At 40.8% G+C, this 19,083-nt stretch overlaps 1 protein-coding gene and 1 long non-coding RNA gene across 7 annotated transcripts in view; both read left to right on the top strand.

The window, feature by feature from the left end:
- The window catches only part of LOC115436687 (uncharacterized), a 138,251-nt gene that overhangs the window by 32,726 nt on the left and 86,442 nt on the right, over window positions 1-19,083 (top strand). The window lies entirely within an intron of this gene.
- LOC115436684 (protein EFR3 homolog A) overlaps window positions 4,760-19,083 on the top strand; it is a 94,374-nt gene continuing 80,050 nt past the window's right edge. For 5 of the 6 annotated variants that reach the window (XM_030159593.1, XM_030159592.1, XM_030159591.1 and 2 more), the window contains exon 1: window positions 14,500-14,539. In XM_030159593.1, coding sequence (XP_030015453.1) covers window positions 14,515-14,539 — 25 coding nt within the window. In that variant the 5' untranslated portion in view covers window positions 14,500-14,514. Of the gene's footprint in view, window positions 4,880-5,118; window positions 5,255-14,499; window positions 14,540-19,083 lie in introns of those variants that run through there. The other variant, XM_030159590.1, reaches the window with a different exon arrangement.

The following is a 19,083-nucleotide window of genomic DNA, read 5'->3' as shown; positions in this document are numbered from 1 at the left end:
ACTGTTTATAATGGAAAGAAGAGAATGACTATGAGCAAAACTATTACCAGAAAGTCTGGAAGATACTATTAAATAAGAATGGGAGAAGTTGTCACCTGAATATTTGAGGAACACTTGCGCAAGTTTCAGGAAGCGTGTGAAGGCAGTTATTGAGAAAGAAGGAGGACACATAGAATAAAAACATTTTCTATTATGGACATTTTCTTGTGGCAAATAAATTCTCATGACTTTCAATAAACTAATTGGTCATACACTGTCGTTCAATCCCTGCCTCAAAATATTGTAAATTTTGCTTCCCCACCCTGTATATATATGCACACATACACACACGCATATATACACATGCACATATATATGCACACATACATGCACACACCAAATGAAAGCCCATATGTGACTTCCTATCTATTGCCAATAGTTATGGCTGGCGACTCTGTCTATATGTAAGTCTCTCTCTCTCTCTCTCTCTCTCTCTCTCTCTCTCTCAAATTTCACACACCTTTGCGTGTCTGTCTGCATGCAGATTTTACCCCCAAATCACGTCTATATGTGGAATTAAAAGTGAGAACGCACCGCCACTTTTGTGTTTTCACTTCAGATCATTACTGTCTAAACGTAGCCTCAGTCAAATCACCACCAGATGACCAGTTTACATCCAGTTTGGTTCATCCAGGGCCAGTATTTGGCCTCTGTCAGTCAGACTGATCTGGGTAAGAAGTAAGGGTTAGAAAAGAAATACATGAGACAAACGGGCAGACTCAGACAGAGAACAGATAGATGGAAGGGTTAAATAGCCAGCTAACCAGCTGCCAAATAAAGAAATAAATTTTTATTTATTTATTTATTTATTTATTTATACACACATACACACACACACACACACACACACACATATATACAGTCGTCCTCAAAATTATTCATACCCCTGCCATTTTTTGTAACTTTTTGTTTTTGTGATGAAATGAATGAGTTTTGTCAAGTTTGTTTGTGACTTATATGTGATACACAAGTGAGGAAATAAGAACAAATGATACTTGGAGAAATACTTTATTTCAGGAGTATTTTATTAGAGGATTTCTAAAAAACGCCATGTTCAAAATTATTCATACCCTATGTTATGACCCTGGGTCATAATTTGTCTAGTTCTATGTATATGTATGTGTTTTCTGTCTAGTGTGTGTGTGTGTTCTACCCCGTCCTGTAGGTGTGCTGTGCCCCTTTTGTGTCCGTCTGTTGCAGGTTTCTGATTGGTGGAGCATGATTGCCCGGCCCTTTGAAGATGGCCCTGGAGCTCCCATCCTTGCTCGCTCTTGCCTCCTGCCAGCTCTCAACCCTGTGTTCGTGTGTGTGACCGTCAGTCTTCGTGCTTCTGAAAAATTCGATTGTTTGTATTTGTAAATAGTTTTGTTAAATTCGATCCTTTTTCTGGTAGGGGAGGTCGGCTCTTTTGTTTTCCCGTTTTCTCCTGTTTTTGGTTAGATAGTTAGGTAAGTTTTCTGTATTTTATTTCTTGCATTTATTTTGGATTAGGAAAGTTAGTTTAAACTCTACAGATATTTTGTTTGTTGTTTTAGCCGCTCCCTCCCCTAACCCTTCCTTAGTTGTTAAAACAAAAGTAGTAATAATAAATATTGTGAATCTTAGTTTTTTGACTGACGTGTGTGCTTGGGAGCTGGGAGGGGTCAAAGTTGAGCCTATTATGTTCGCCCTGGTGAACCCCTAGGCCGGGGCGTAACACCCTAGGTTTACTAAGTCCAATGTCTTTTCTTAATAGTCAGTAGAGTAGCCTTTGTTCTTGATAATGGTTCCTGTAAGTGTCCACAGGTTCTCTTCTGTCTCCTGTGGGGTTTTGGTCCACTCTTCCAGGACCAAAGCCTCCAGCTGGGTCCGGTTGGATGGTCTCCTACCCATCACTCTGGTCTTTGGCTCCCTCCACAGATCCTCTAAATGATTTAGGTCAGAGCTTTGACTGGGTCATGTCCTTGAACCACTGCTGCACTACCTTGGTGGTATGCTTGGGGTCAGTGTCCTGCTGGGACGTCCAGTCAGGACCAGTCTAGAGTTTCTCAGCACTTTCACACTGTCATCCAGGACGTTGATATAATTATGTTAAATTCATGATGCCTTGTAACTTCATGAGGTTTCCAGTGCCACTAGCAGAGAAGCATCCTAGCATTATAGGTTATAACCATAGCATTATGTTGCCACCAAAATAACCGAGGTATGAAGGTATCACAGACAACCATCCAGCCAGTATTGCACAAAGGAGTTCTCCATGGATGCAGACACAGGAAGATGGCAGGACTCAGGATGAAACATCAGGAGGCTCATCTGGCATTTCCTAGAGCTCTTCTTAACCAAGATCCAAGCTTTTGGTCATCAATCCAGTGATTTGATGAAACAAAGATGGAGTTGTTTGGCCACATGGATGTTGACTGCATCTGAAGGAAGCAAGGAGAAGAACGCAAGCTGAACAAAGCCCCAACCATCAAGCATGGTGGTGGCAACATAATGCTATGGGGCTGCTTTTCTGCTAGTGGCACCGAGAACCTCATCAAGATACAGGGCATCATGAAAAAGGAGGATTATATCAACATCCTGGATGACAATGTGGAAGTGTCTGCTGAGAAACTCTAGACTGGTCCTGACTGGACGTCCCAGCAGGACACTGACCCCAAGCATACCACCAAGGTAGTGCAGTAGTGGTTCAAGGACATGACCCAGTCAAAGCTCTGACCTAAATCATTTAGAGGATCTGTGGAGGGAGCCAAAGACCAGAGTGATGGGTAGGAGACCATCCAACCGGACCCAGCTGGAGGCTTTGGTCCTGGAAGAGTGGACCAAAACCCCACAGGAGACAGAAGAGAACCTGTGGACACTTACAGGAACCATTATCAAGAACAAAGGCTATTCTACTGACTATTAAGAAAAGACTTTGAACTTAGTAAACCTAGGGTATGAATAATTTTGAACATGGCGTTTTTTAGAAATCCTCCAATAAAATACTCCTGAAATAAAGTATTTCTCCAAGTATCATTTGTTCTTATTTCCTCACTTGTGTATCACATATAAGTCACAAACAAACTTGACAAAACTCATTCATTTCATCACAAAAACAAAAAGTTACAAAAAATGGCAGGGGTATGAATAATTTTGAGGACGACTGTATGCACACAGAGGGCACTCTATCTATCTATCTATCTATCTATCTATCTATCTATCTATCTATCTATCTATCTATCTATCTATCTATCTATCTATCTATCTATCTATCTATCTATCTATCTGTGTGCAAAAGTATTGTTGTTGTCTGTATTTTACATTTTTCAGTCTAAATCATATATTTTGTGTCATAAATCGTATATATATTTTCTCAAAGTGAAGCCCAGACTTTTTTTCATACATTCCGTACACATGCACTAGAAATATGTGTAAAACACTCAGTAAACGGACCTGTAGACCTACTCCAGCCCTGTTGTCTTTTTGTTTGTTTATGCCTGCTGAGTGTCATATCGCCTAATATTATTGCTTCTTATTTATTTATTTATTCATTCATTCATTCATTCATTCTTAGATTGGGATGCATTACGTGCGAATTTGTAGGTATTGTAATTATATTATGCAGAAAATCCAAAAGCTTGTTTTTTTTTTTACTTGTATGACTGTCACTTTTTTTGCCTTGATTCCAATAGAAAGAAGTTGGAAAAAAAAAGTCAGTAAAACCCATAAATAAAACACCAAACTAAAAACACAGCAGTAGCATAAGCAGTAATTGAAACATCAACCTGAAATGTCTCATGAAAACTCCGTGTAATTGGACCCATTTTGTGTCTTAGTCCGTGTTTACACCGAACACATGCACAGAACATGTCATAACAGACCGAATGTTGGTCCTATGACTCATATTGAATGGATGTGTAAGTTGTACGTCATGTTAATTTCAAATGTACACTTACTTTATATGAGTTAAATTTATCCATATCTGTTGTATTGTAATATAGTGTGGGCGAGCACTTTCCCATCAACTTCAAATAAAATATTGATGTTACAAAAGCGCTTCGTTCGAATTGCAACCCATTCTAAGCCACGGACCTCTTCTGCTAATTTATTACCTCCGCCAGGAGGTATTGTGATCACTTTGTGTGTGCGCGTGCGTGCATGTTTGTTTGTTTGTTAGCAAGAGAACTGAAAAAGTTATGGACGGATTTTCAGGAAATTGAAAATTGAATTGTGTGTGTGTGTGTGTGTGTGTATATCTATCTATCTATCTATCTATCTATCTATCTATCTATCTATCTATCTATCTATCTATCTATCTATCTATCTATCTATATATATACACACACACATACATATATATATATATATATATAGTCTTTCTTTTTTTAGTGAATTCTGTATATGTGTGGACTATGGAAGTCTGATAACTTTTCTAATGTTTATGTATTTATAAGGTGGAGGCTTTAAAACAAACCATTTTAGTCTTTGTGCCTCTAACTGCACCTTTACTGTTTTCTTCTGACTGATCAGTGTTCTGTGAGTGCAAACAAATAAAAAAAAAAAAAATATGTATAGTTTGTCTTAAATGTGTGTTTCGTGCACCGTTGCCGTTTATCGTTAAATTGCGCCCGTTTTGTGTCTTTTTTCTGGGACTCCCGGGGACACAAGCCCGTCCTGTGTACACTCGGCTCGTCTATAATTAGCCCGGCCCCGCTCGGCTCAGCTCGGCTCGGCCCGGGTGTGCACGCGGCATATGTCGTCCGTCCGGGCGCGGGGGAGTTTTTGGATCCGTTTACTTCCGCGTTGTCTGTCACCGTAAAGCAGGAAGCACTGTAGTAATGTGTAGGAGTCAACCTGTCCCGCCGCTGTTTACCTGCAGGTATGTCTGTCTGTCCGCCCAACACCGACCCCCGACCGCCGCCTCTGGTGTCGAACCGGGCCTCCGAACCCCCCCCCGGACCCGGTGGTTCGGTAGTTCGGTACTTCGTTAGCCGCTACTGCTGCGGCTAATCCCCCTGTCCGCGGACCCGTGTCGGTGTTTTAGCCTGTTTTAGCCCGGTTAAGAGGCTCCGCACCGGCCTGCCGTCACTTAAATGTGTGTTCTGTGCCGGTAAACAGGTGATTCGTGGACCGACGGCGGACGCCCGGTGACGCCCCGGAGCAACATGGAGGCTAACTGACCGAACGGGACCGGTCGGAGGTCGGCGTCCACACACACAGGAGCTGCGGTACATTAGCACCAGGATGCCCGCCGGTAAGCCCCGTGTGTGTCCGTGACAGGGAGTGTGTGTGTCGGCGGAGTGTCCCCGGACCCCCGTAGACCCGGTGCGTTCGGTTTAACAACCCGATTTAGGTGGTTTTAAAACCGGAGAACGGGTTGAAGTTGGACAAAGTCAGGTGGTGCGTTCAGGGACGCTGCTTGTCCCCGCTCCATGACACCTGTGGTGCCTTCGCTTGTTGGTGTGTGTAGTTTATGTGCTGTAGGAATTCCAATGCACTGTTGTTGGAACCTTTTTATGTACTGTGTTTGTTTGTTTAGTGATTTATTTCATTTTATTTGACCGAGACAATACATTTAGGCATTATTGAAGTGTTGTTGTTATTATTATTATTATTGTTGTTAGTTTTATCACTACTACTTATATTACTTATAATTTTACTTATGATATAAATGTTAGTGTTATAACTGCTATTATTATAAGTAAGACCCAGCTATGGGTTTTCTACCCACATTTGTTTCACAAGTTTCACAGCTTTATACAACCCCCCCCCCCCCCCCCCCCCAAAAAAAAAAAAACCCCAAAACTATCCAATGCAAAGGACATTCATTAAAAAAAAAAAAAAAAAATTATATCTGGAAAATAAAAAAATAAAAAAAGTGTTATATGGAGCTGTTTTCACTCAAGTCAAATTTTTCATGCAAAAAAAGCAGAAATTTGTACTGTCTTGGGTCTCAGGAGGGGAATTTTATTTTATTATTATAGTTATTTATTATTACCATTATTGTTCTAATCATTTATTCTGATTACTTTTCTTATTTATTACTAATAGTACCTTCTCAGATGTATTTGTTGGGGTGTGTAATTCTAATGCTCTGTTGTTGGAACCTTTACATTTACCGTGTTTGTTTATTTAAATGCTATTTAACAGGGACGGTACATGTAACTATTGTTGCGGTTACGTTATGTTTATTGTTATTGTGGTGGCTCTGTGACACCTGTGCTGCCTTCACTTATTCATTTGCTGTGGGAATTCCAATGCGCTGTCGTTGGAACGTTTTCATTCACCTACAATAGCAGAAATTAAAAATAAATCTGAAAGCTGGATCTGGAACACCTTATCATGGGAATTCACAACATCAGCTCATAAAATATTGTAATATTGTGACGATTTAATAGATTTTTCTGTCTTAAAATACTTTGAAACTGGATCAATCATATCCATTTGCATGTTGATGTTTCTGCTGGTGTTCATCCAATTTGGATGATTTTATAACCAGTGAATAGATTGAAATGAGGTGATGCATTCAGGGACATCACCCTGGGGCTCTAACACCTGTGGTGCTTTCACTTGTTGTGTGTAGTTTGTTTGCTGTGGGAATTCCAATGCACTGTTATGGGAACCTTTTCATTTATGGTGTTAGGTTGTCTTTGTAAATATCTGCAACAGAGGAAATGTTAAGAACAGATAGAACACATTAACATCAGATGAAAAACAGGAATTAATGTAAAATATTGTGATGAATTTAAAAAAAAATTTTCTTTGAATGTATTAAATTTAATGCACATTAAAAGAAGAATTATGAAAACACAGCAAACTGTGAAAGTTTTACAAAATCCTAAATAACATGAAAAAATAAGTAAAAAAATGAACCAATATTAAGTAAAAAAGAATAAAATAAGCAGTAAGATAAACAGAAACAGTCTTAGTTATCAATAAAATGAACAAAAATGAATAAGAAATCAACAAATTAATAAGTAACATGAACAAAATAAGCCACAAACTGAATAAAATTGAACAAAAAACCTTATAAACCCATTCAGTTGGATCAGTGCCAGTGGATGGACACTGGGTTTAAGTTCAGTTAATGACAAATTGGACTGAAAAAGACACTGTTTATTCAGTTTGATCTGTTTCTGATAAAATAACCATCAACTATAATCTGAGCTTTAATGAACATCTACATGATCAGAGAATTAAATATAGAAAATACAGGATATACATTGAAAAATATCAAATACAGAGGATCATATTAGAATAAATGGAGATAAATCACTTGAGAAAGACAAAAAAATAATCATTTGGAAGACAAAAATAGTTAATGATTAAATCAGGATGAATCAAATCTTAAAGGATAAGATTAGGATCATTTATTTCTTCTTTCTGTGTCTTAAATCACATTGAAACAGGATCAAACTGGACTGTTTGCCTGGAGTCAGTCTCAATGCGTCTGCTGTCATTTCTTTCCCGGAGGCTGTTGCCACGGTAACCGGTCCTTAAATCCTTTAAACCTGGGGAGGGTCACGTGAGCAACGGTGCAGATGAACGCCTCCGTGTTGTGGAGGACGACGGGATGTGCCGCATCCACGTGTCTGAGCGTAGGTCGCAGCTTCGTGACCTTTAATGAACCCCCCCCCCCCCCCCCCCCAAAAAAAAAAACAAAAAACAAAAAAAAACGAAGCTTCTCCAGAGTCGACGTGTGTTTTTAATGATGAGTCACAGATTCATGTGTGTACGAGTTCCTCAAACAGAGTCCACTTCCTGTTTTCCATCAACTGAAGCAGCTTCGGATCAGACGGAGAAACACAATGATTCAGATTTAAATCAACCAGTACCAGGTCCAGGTGTCCTTCCTAGTCCACCAGTACCAGGTCCAGGTCTCCTTCCTAGTCCACCAGTACCAGGTCCAGGTCTCCTTCCTACTCCACCAGTACCAGGTCCAGGTGTCCTTCCTAGTCCACCAGTGCCAGGTCCAGGTGTCCTTCCTAGTCTATCAGTACCAGGTCCAGGTCTCCTTCCTAGTCCATAGTGCTAGTCCTAGACATAACCACAGTGGAACTGAACCTACTGCAGTAGATGTTCCATTAAAATGACCTGGAAAATAGAGTTGGAATGGCTGAAAAAAACTCCATAGTGTTGCTTTAATACTTTTATTTGTCACAGTTCTGGTCTTGTTTTTGTCCATAATTTCCACCAAACTCAACCTTTTCAAATTAAAAGCCCTCAGGCGTTCATTCCTTTGAACCAGGGCAGTTTTTGGACTTTTACGAAGACATATTTAAAGTCATTATTAGGGCTGTAAGTAAATATCAGTTCTGCAATATATCGCGATATTTCATTTCCTAATACTGTACGGATATTAAAAAGTACTGTATGGATATTTTTAGGTACTTATTCAAATGCAGATATTGTGGAGGTTCATTTTAGTTTTTCTGTTTGTCTTTTTTGTTTCTATCTTATTTACTCTTATTTAACACTCTTATTCAATAATGTCAGTTCCTTTGTTGGGACTAAACTAAAATACTGTTCTGATGTTCGTTCTGAACTAATAGAATATGGACATTTGAACAGGATCTGAAACTGTAATGTCTGTAAAACAGAATTTCAGTTTGAACACAGGAACATTTGTGATATAACATTAGATCCTGTTGGGATCAAATAAAAATGTGTTTAGTGTTTGTGCAGATTTTAATGGGTAATTTAATTCTTCAAGGAAATAATGATGTAAAAAAAAGAAACAAAACATTGCCTTTTTAACAGTATCATGATATATCGCAATATATCGTACCATGATTCTAGTATCATATCACCAGATTCTTGCGGTACACAGCCCTGCTTCTGCGGTGTCCTATTACAAAATGTATCTTGACTGTTTGTAATAAAATTTTGTAATGGAATTGATTGCGTTTCAGATATTTTTTATTTCGAAGCTTCGTAATAGTTCAGGTTTGAAATCCCGTAATTGGTACATTATGCTTCATTTTTTATATCAACACAACAAATGCACATTCAAAAATGAACAGCACTGATAGAGTGAGAAAAGAGGAAGGAGAGAAGAAGAAAAAAGAGAGAAAAGAACAAATCAAACAAAACAAAAACAGAAAAAAACCCATACAATGTAGCATCTCATCCACCCCCCCAACCCCCCTCCCCATCCCCAGACCCACTCACATAGGTTGGTGTAGTGCTACACTGTGGGCTACTGCTTATGTAGTAGATCTGAACTGTTTGGCCCATCCATATAAATTAATAAAATTGTAATAAAATTGATTGACTGATTGACAAATTATCCTGATGAACGTCAAACTATTTATGAGTTGAACTCTGTTTGACCCACAGTGTCGTTGCTCAGAGTCAGTAGAATTAGAACCAAATAAAACAGCTCAATCATTGGTTTGGTTTATAAAAGTAGACGAGTTTTCAGTCGTCTCCTGTTGCTCCATCCTCCCTTTGACTCCTCCCCCTCAGTGTCGGTAAACCACTGATGCCAGGGCCTCACGGCGGCAGTTTCTAATTCGGGCGTGTGGACTCTGGGCGTCCTCGCCAGCTGCCGTTTAGCGCCGTCTCCTGAAAACCCCCACGGCAGCTGGGAGGACAGGGAGGTGGAGGTGGAGGATGCGTCTGGACCGAGCCCCGCCTCCCTCACCAGTTCCCGGTGTCTGCTCCGTAATTACTCCCAGTGGTAAAGTGTTGATTACATTAGCGGTAATGTGACGCCTTCAACATCGATCCCCGATGGGACGAACGAGTGTTTGAATACATTAACCACAAATAAACTGCAGAGACATGAACTGAACGGACGGAGAACGGACGGACGACTGGTCCAGACACAAGCGTGGACCACATACGACCAATGACACGTGGACTTGGATGACGTCTTATGACCTCCAACAGCTGATGAGACTTAAATAGCTGAAAATGTTCAAGCAGAATGAAAATGGATCAGGTTCATTTAAATTGAATTCAGTCAACACGAATAATTCAAGAACCAGAACCAACTAAAATTGAACAAAAGAGGCCAGAAATGAACAAAACAGTCTGAAATAAACTAATAAATTAAATTAAATGAACAAAATAATCAATGAAACGACCAAAAAAAAATCGTCAAAAAGAATCGATTATGAACAAAATATGTTACGAAATAGAAAACTGTCATTTGTTCTTGAATATTGAAGAAAGACGTGAAGACAAAAACCCAGAAAATACAGATGAATGAGTGTTAATGTCAGAGTAAATGCTGGTGTTTGGTTTGAGGTGGATCCTCTTGTGTTGAACAGTCGTTGTGGTCGGACCTGCAACGCGTCGCTTAAGTGTTACATTTAGAACCAGCGCTATTAATAACACTGACTTCCCCTGTGTGTGTGTGTTTGTGTGTGTGTGTGTGTGTGTGTGTTCTATTTCCACTTCCACTCCTGGGTCTGTTGTGGTCTAGAGGCTCTCATTATCCTCACACTGTTAACCACCTCAATTAAGTCATTATGTAGGACAAACCCGCCGCCGCCGTCACTCAGCCGCTGCCGCCGAGCGTCCAATGAGCCGATGGTCTGATCTGTTCAGATAAACCTGGAGACGCGTCTGCTGGGAAATCCACTTTTACTTGGTCTGTTATTGTGCTGAGACCATCGTGTTCTTCCACATGTAGAAGTTCTGTTTACCTCGACATTCGCCATTTCCACCGTCAAATGGTGTCTCTGAGTCCCAGGGGACGCGTCGTCTGCAGACGCAAAACGCAGTCTTAGCAGGTGTTTAAACGGCGGTTTTAACGGGAGTTTAAACACCTGTTTTAACGGGTGTTTGTAACAGGTGTTTAACGGGCGTCATTTATGTCGTTTTCACTTCGTTGTGTCCTAAAGCATTTGCATAGTGTTCCGTTTGTGTTCCGTTAGGGTTCTGTTTGTGTTGCATTTGGGTTCCTTTGGGGTTCTGTTTGCATTTTGTTTGCATTTCGTTGGGGTTCTATTTGAGTTCTATTTGAGTTCCGTTTATGTTCTGTTTGTGTTCTGTTTGTGTTTTGTTGGCGTTCTGTTTATGTTCTGTTTGTGTTCTGTTGGCGTTCTGTTTATGTTCTGTTTGCGTTCCGTTATTCTGTTGGGTTTCCGTTGGTGTTCCGTTGGTGTTCTGTTTGTGTTCTGTTGGTGCTCTGTTTATGTTCCATTTGTGTTCTGTTAGGGTTCTGTTTGTGTTCTGTTTGTATTGTGTTTGTGTTCTGTTTGCGTTCCGTTGATCCTGTTTCCAGTGGATGTTTCAGCTTTGACCTTGAGTCTGAACAAACGCGCTGCTTTAACGTTTAACTCCCGTTTCCGTCCGTCCTTCGTCTCCAGTTGACGTTCTTCTGTTGGTTCTGAACTTCCCACAGTTCTGTGTGATGCGTATCCAGCCGGTGTCCCAGCATGCATCTGTGCCCCAGGTGGATCTGAAGTGTTTGAAGCTGTGCTGGTTAATTGTGCGTTGTGCCGCTGTCGTCGGTATCGGCGGTGGAAGACGGTTCAGACTAAATATAACATCAAAGCAGATGCCTGCATTTGCTTTTATCTGGGCCCGTTCTGCAGCTCCTCTGCACCTCAGAACCTTTTATCTGGGCCCGTTCTGCAGCTCCTCTGCACCTCAGAACCTTATATCTGGGCCTGTTCTGCAGCTCCTCTGCACCTCAGAACCTTTTATCTGGGCCCGTTCTGCAGCTCCTCTGCACCTCAGAACCTTTTATCTGGGCCCGTTCTGCAGCTCCTCTGCACCTCAGAACCTTTTATCTGGGCCCGTTCTGCAGCTCCTCTGCACCTCAGAACCTTTTATCTGGGCCCGTTCTGCAGCTCCTCTGCACCTCAGAACCTTTTATCTGGGCCCGTTCTGCAGCTCCTCTGCACCTCAGAACCTTTTATCTGGGCCTGTTCTGCAGCTCCTCTGCACCTCAGAACCTTTTATCTGGGCCCGTTCTGCAGCTCCTCTGCACCTCAGAACCTTTTATCTGGGCCTGTTCTGCAGCTCCTCTGCACCTCAGAACCTTATATCTGGGCCTGTTCTGCGGCTCCTCTGCGCCTTCGAAACGACGAGAACGTTTGGTGGTTTTACGGCGAATGGAAACACCTCTGATTTTAATCACATCTGAGGAGGGTGACACTAAAACGACCACGTGTTGATGTTATTCAGCGCTTTTATGGTGAAAATAGGACGGAAGAAGAGAACTGACCTGTGTGTGTTCATGTCTGGGTTTTACTGAACTACACGTGGATGCCTGAACGCCACATGGAAGTGTGTAAACGCAGCACCGGTCCTGTTTTCACTGATTCAACATGTACATTAATCAACACCGAAGAAAAACTGGGAAAAAAAAGGATGAAACTCAACTAAAGCATCAAATTGGATTTGGTGTTGAACCCTGAGGTGCACTTCAGATTCTAAAAGGTCCTGTTATTTCCACACTCTCAGCTTGATAAGAAAGTACATTATGTCTATATTTAGGTCGGAACTGAAAGAAAATGTTCCTTCAACCTAATTAGTCTTAATATTCTCCTATTGACCAAGTTCTGAGGTTTAGAACTGAAGAACCACAAGGACTGAGTCAATCAATGACGCCTCATTTAAAGGGAAAAACTTCTCGTTTCACAAGATTTTCATTTTAATTAGTGGATAAAATCCAACCTGAACTCCATCCATTAGTCCCATTAGCTTTGGCCTCTGTCCACATGATTCTATTCAATTTCACTTCCATTCAGTTTTATTTGTGCAGTCCAACATCACAACAAGGTCGCCTCACAGGGTTTTACAGAATTAGTTGAATATGAAAATAAACAACAGACAAATAAACAGTCGATGAAGGAAGTGCATTAATGTCCCGGTCAGCCCCCATCCACCCCCCCACCCAAAAAAAAAAAAAAAAAAAAACAGGAGGAAAAGAGGAACCTGGAGGAGAACCACAATGAAGGATGGATCCACTTCCATGGATGGACAGACTGTAGATGAGACCGGGACTGACGGACGTCCAGCTAGGACTGACGGACAATATTTCAAATGTTAAATATTAGAGTGTTCAGGGTCTGAGTTTCCCTCTGATCGTCATCTGGTTGTGGTTCAGTTTCCAGAACACATGAACGGACCACGACCGGCCTCAGCGCGCACTGTCTGCCCCCCCCCCCCAGCGCTGCAATCTGTCCTTATTTGGTGTGAGATTGTGTCTGAGGAAAGAATGTGTGACTGTAGAGTTTTGCCCAAACCGGAGGAAAAACACAGAACAGCTGAACTAAAATGAGTTCATTCTGATTTATTCCGTGACACAAAACAAATACTTTACATGTTTATTTAAAACAAATGCAGTATTATTTAATTTAATACTTTCAATACACTATACATGTCAAATATGATTATTTGAGCAGGTGAAAAAATAGTCAAAATGTGAAAAAGACATGTCTGAAAATAAAACAGAAACAGATGCAACAAGAAAAAAGCATGACGCAATAAACCAACCCAAAAGCAACAAGATGAAAACAACAGAAGACAGGGATAAACGACAGAACAGGGCGCAACAAAAGATGCACGAAAAATAAAATGAAGATGCAAAAACAATGGAAAAAAGATTACAAATATACGGCAGGAAGAAAATGAGGAAAAAGATAACAAAGCACAATTTATTTTCAATATATTACATAAAAATAGTTTTGTTTGTTTATTATTATTATTATTATTATTATTATTATTTTTTTTTTTTTTTTTTTTTTCATTCTGTCACATGTCCATGATTAACACCAGTGGACAAAGACACAAAATATGTTTTTTTTCCTCAATATTCTACATATAAATTGTATTAGTTGTTTTTTATTTGAAGCAACAACTTCTGAATTCTGACCTAAAACCAACAGTGAAAACTAATATGACCTTTAATAATATAAAGTGTGTAGTGTGCCTGATACGCTCACCTGGACACCAGAGGGTTAACACATTATCTGGGTGTTTTAGTCCCACTGGGAAAACTTTGATTTCAGTCAAACGATCATGTTTACGTGTACGTTTAAAGTACGTTTTAGTCAAACTAATGCAATAATGAAGTGTCATGTAAGTGTAGTATGACCTTTTATGACCTCAGGTACCACGTGTTCATAATCTGCTCACCCGGATGAACGAAGGGTGATGTGTTCAAATGTCTGGAGTTGTGCATTGTCAGTGTCATACAGGAAGGTTAAAACGGCGTTGTGATGGAAACGCCCTGACGGTGACGCTGTGTGTCGACCCTGCGTCCGCTGTGTCCTCTGTGGATTCGGGTCTGGGAGTTGGGGGGTGGTGGTGGTGGTGGTGGGGGGGGGGGGGGGGGGGGGGGGGGGGCGCTGCAGCTTCACCTGCAGCCTGCAGAGGTCTGCTGCAGCCGGCGGCGAGGGGAAACGCCACCACTGCAAGGTCAGAGATGAGACAGAGAGAGAGAGAGGCGCAGAGGGGGAGAGAGAGGGCGAGAGAGGCAGTGGAACACACAGAGAGAGAGAGAGAGTGGAGGCGTGGAGGTCGACCTGACAGGCCGCCGTCTGCTTCAACATGGATCCAGAGAGCAACGACTCGGGTAGGACGCCGCTTTTTCACTGCGCACTCACCGCTGTTCGCCTTCCTTCCCTTCCCCTTCGTGTGTGTGTGTGTGTGTGTGTGTGTGTGTCTGTCGCTGCCTCACACACCTCAGCTCTGCGTCGCGGCAAACAGCCCAACGCACGCCACCCACCATTGATCCACTCTCCCAGCCAATCGCACGCCTGCTTCAGGGTGATTGACAGGCCCTGGGACCAGTGGGAGACCTGAGGCTGAGTTTTACCTCTTGTTGTTACGGTTTTTTTCAAAGACATATGTAGCAGCTTTTAACTCACTGAATCCATCCAACAGAACAGTTTTATCTTTAAATAGTCTGAAAATCTATTAAATATTGATTAAAGATCAGTCAGTTACTCAGTAAATGTACAGATTATGCAGAAGCGGTGATAAATGAGCGGAGAAATACTGACTTTTGGATAATTTATTAGTTTTACACTAATACTTAGATCATTATCTAATCAGATTATTCAAGTGATCATTAAAACAGCAGTAATCTGATTATAATAAATCAGATTAACACACATGGGTTTCTCTTAGAGATGCACGATAATTGTTTTTTTTTTTACAACCCATACCAATAACAAATAACTTCCTGCTTCTGGTAACTGATAACTGGTAACTAACAAACCCCAATAGTTCCCATTCTTCCAGCTGTTTTCTTCTTCTTTCCAGTCAGTGTTAAACTCCGTTAATAAAGGCTTCTACTGAACCTAAAGCCTCTGTCTGCTTCAAACGGACAATAGACCAAGAGGGTTCAGTTCAGACTATTTATGGACACAGACAGAATTCAGTGATGATGGACCAATGTTTTCACACGTTCACCTATGTTCAGATGTTTGGACGTTCAGCGTTTTCAAATGTCCTTCTTCTTCTGGGTCTGGATCAGACTAAGGAACTGAAAACCCTTTGACTGACATTGGACTGATCCACACCTCTGCTTCTACTTCTTCTTCTTGGGTTTTATGGCGGTTGCCAAGGCAACAATGTGCACTGTGTACTGGTGAAATGCACCAAATCAAATCAATTTATATTTATTATTATAGGCTGTATTTATCATTGAAAACTTTAATTATTGGAATTATCTGAATGACGTCATTTTTTAAAATATTGGACCGATAATTATTGGTCTGTAGTATACAGCTGGATATTTTGGTTAGGGTTACTCTGTGTATACACACTGTGTGTGTATGTGTGTGTACCATGTGTGTATGTTTGTGTACCGTGTGTGTACTGTGTGTATATGTGTGTGTACTCTGTGTGTATGTTTGTGTACTGTGTGTGTACTCTGTGTATGTGTGTGAACTCTGTGTGTATGTTTGTGTACTCTGTGTGTATATGTGTGTGTACTCTGTGCGTATGTTTGTGTACTCTGTGTGTATATGTGTGTGTACTCTGTGCGTATGTTTGTGTACTCTGTGTGTATATGTGTGTGTACTCTGTGCGTATGTTTGTGTACTCTGTGTGTGTATATGTGTGTGTACTCTGTGCGTATGTTTGTGTACTCTGTGTGTATGTGTTTGTACTGTGTATGTATACTTTGTGTACTTTTTGTATATTTACGTCCAAACTCCGGCGTCCACAGGTGAATTTGACCATGAAGGACTCATGCGGCGTCCTCCTGCTTCGGGCAGATGTTTGATTGGCGGCAGCTCTAACGCACCAGAGGTCGTCTGTTGTCTTTCACGCTCAGTTAACTCCTCCCCCCTCGCCGTTTCTGTGCAACACACACGTTTATACTGTATCCTCTGTACGCATGAGGACGAGTCATTAACCTACAGATGGTGATGAATCAGACTCAAATCTAATGGGAGGACGGCGCCGTCTCCGTCCGTGGGACGCCGTGTCTCAGTGGACGTCTGACGAGTTGTACGTTACGCCCTTCACCGTCCCAGAACCACAAACTGCTCCAGTGGCACCGGTTCCTCTAATTATCCGGACCGTAAAACAGGAGAAAAAGTACTGACAAAACCCCAAACCAGACCAGTCTAAACCAGACCAGACCAGTCTAATCCTGACCAGTCTAATCCAGACTAAACCAGTCTAATCCAGACCAGTCCAGTCTAATCCGGACTAGTCTAATCCAGACTCAACCAGTCTAATCAGGACCAGTCTAATCCAGACTAAACCAGTCCAATCCAGTCCAGTCTAATCTGGACTAAACCAGTCTTTTCCAGATCAAACCAGTCTAATCCAGTCCAGTCTAATCCGGACCAGTCCAGTCTAATCCAGTCCAGTCTAATCCAGACTAAACCAGTCTAATCCAGACTAGGGATGTAAACAATTAATTGACTAACGATTAATTGTCGATAAGAATTTGCTCGATTAAATTATGAATTGTGGGTTAATTGCCCTTTTCCGCCTGTCCACACCTGTCTGAAGGCTGTCGGTTTGTCCGCGCTGTGGCTGGGATAGGCGGTCATTGAACCGGATCATGGCGTTGATGAGTTAGAATGTCTTTATGGACACGGTGGAGCCAAACACAGACCAGCCTGTCTGTTTGTAGGAGCGGTGCACCCCCGAATACATACACACACAAATGCGGGTCGGTATCAGAACGTTTTCCCTGGAGCCTGGTCTAGTCTACAGTCAGTGAGACAGAAGTGGAAAATATCGTCCAGGCTCCTGATTCGGGACAGGGGTATGTAATGCATTTGCGAAGCTTCAGGAGGAAAATATAAATGATCAAAAAGTTTCACTTTCACTTCTGCGGGGGGGGGGGGGGGGCACGGACTGCACCGTTCCCCCATTGTATTACAAGTAGGATGGAAAGTGACGCGCGCACGGTTACCAACCAACACGTACGCATCCCCCGGCTGTACTGCACGCGTGCGAGTACCCCAAAAACGAAATGCACGCGTGTGCATCCCCCCATTACACACCGCCACATCAACAGATGAATTCCACAGGAAACACTGACTGTATCCAGTGGTTCAATAAATTAATCATTAAGGAATATGACGTGGTTTTTTCATGAAGTATAGAAACAATATTTAGCTTTTATTCTTATAGACCCTATTGAAAAAGAAATTCAGGTTCTCAGGAAATCAATTCAATTAATCGTTAATCGATCGATAAGGGCAACCAACTAACGATTAATGAATTAATCGGTAATTTGCATCCCTAATCCAGACTAAACCAGTCTAATCCAGACCACACCAGTCTAATCCAGACTAAACCAGTCTAATCAAGTCCAGTTTAATTCAGACCAGACCAGTTTGTCCTTTTTATGGATGAACATGTTTTTTTTAAACATATATGTATTCATTAGTTTCTGTCTTTTACAGATTTAATGTCACTGTTGGAAACTGTTCATTTTTTTGTAAAAAGGACATTTTAGTTTAGTTTGTGTTGTGTGTTTCTATAAATGAGTGTAATTTATGTCAGCATTAACACGAGTTTCCTGTGGTTTGACAGGATTTTGTACATGTTTTTTGCTTTAACAGTTTTGAGGGATTCAGATGTGACATTTGTGCACTTAGAAAAATAGGTAAAAAAAAAAAAAAAAAAAAGAAAGGTTTCAGAAGCTGCTGGTTCTGGGTCCAGTTCGGTTGAGTTCTGCACTGATGCATGTATTTTATAAAATATGTTTTTTATTGTTAGTTATTTTTTTAATTTGTGTGTATTTTGTCATTAACAGCGAGTTCCAAGTTTCAAATGAACATACATTATCATCATCGTTATCACACTGAAAATAAGTTTCCTGTGGTTTGAAAGGATTTTGTGCTTGTTTTTTACTTTTACAGTTTTGACGGATACAGCTATGACTTTTATTTATCAAAAAATATGTGTATCTTGTGGTATATTGCGATTTGTAACAACTTATATATTTTTTTAGTATGGACTTATTATTACATACATGTTATTAGAGTCATATTGATGTAAAGCAAATTCAAATGCTTCAAAAATGTCACTACAGCTGTAAAAATGTAAAAGTATGCTGTGGATCTATGTGTAGGGGTGTGTATTGGCAAGAATCTGCCGATACGATACAAATACCAATACTGTGATCATAATACGATATATCATGTTATATTATGATACTATTAACAAGGTGATATTTTTTAAAAGATTATTTCCTGGAAAAACCTAAAGTGCAGCATTTAGATAAATAACATTTTAACACACAGCTTTACCAGGACAAAAAACACACAAATAAATAAATAATGTTTTACAAACATTATGGTTTAAGAACCTGCTTAAATGTTCATATTCTATTTGTTGTGAAAAGAATGCATAGTGTTCAGTAGGGGTGTGCCAAAAAATCAATTCAAATAAAAATCACGATTGTAATATACTACGATTCAGAATTGATTTAAAATGTCCCAAAATTGATTTAAGAAAATAAAACAAATCCGCCAGCAGTCTGCACACCATTAGCGTGTTTAGCAGCTAGCGTGATTAGCGGTTAGGGTTAGCAATTAGCGGCTAGCATGGTTAGGGTTAGGGTTAGAGATTAGCGGCTAGTGCGATTAGTGGCCGGAGTTAGGTTTAGGGTTAGCAATTAGCGCAATTAGTGGTTAGGGT

The sequence above is a fragment of the Sphaeramia orbicularis genome, chromosome 17, assembly GCF_902148855.1.
Source record: "Sphaeramia orbicularis chromosome 17, fSphaOr1.1, whole genome shotgun sequence".
Taxonomy (NCBI): Eukaryota; Metazoa; Chordata; class Actinopteri; order Kurtiformes; family Apogonidae; genus Sphaeramia; species Sphaeramia orbicularis.
This window is presented reverse-complemented; position numbering and strand designations above follow the sequence as displayed.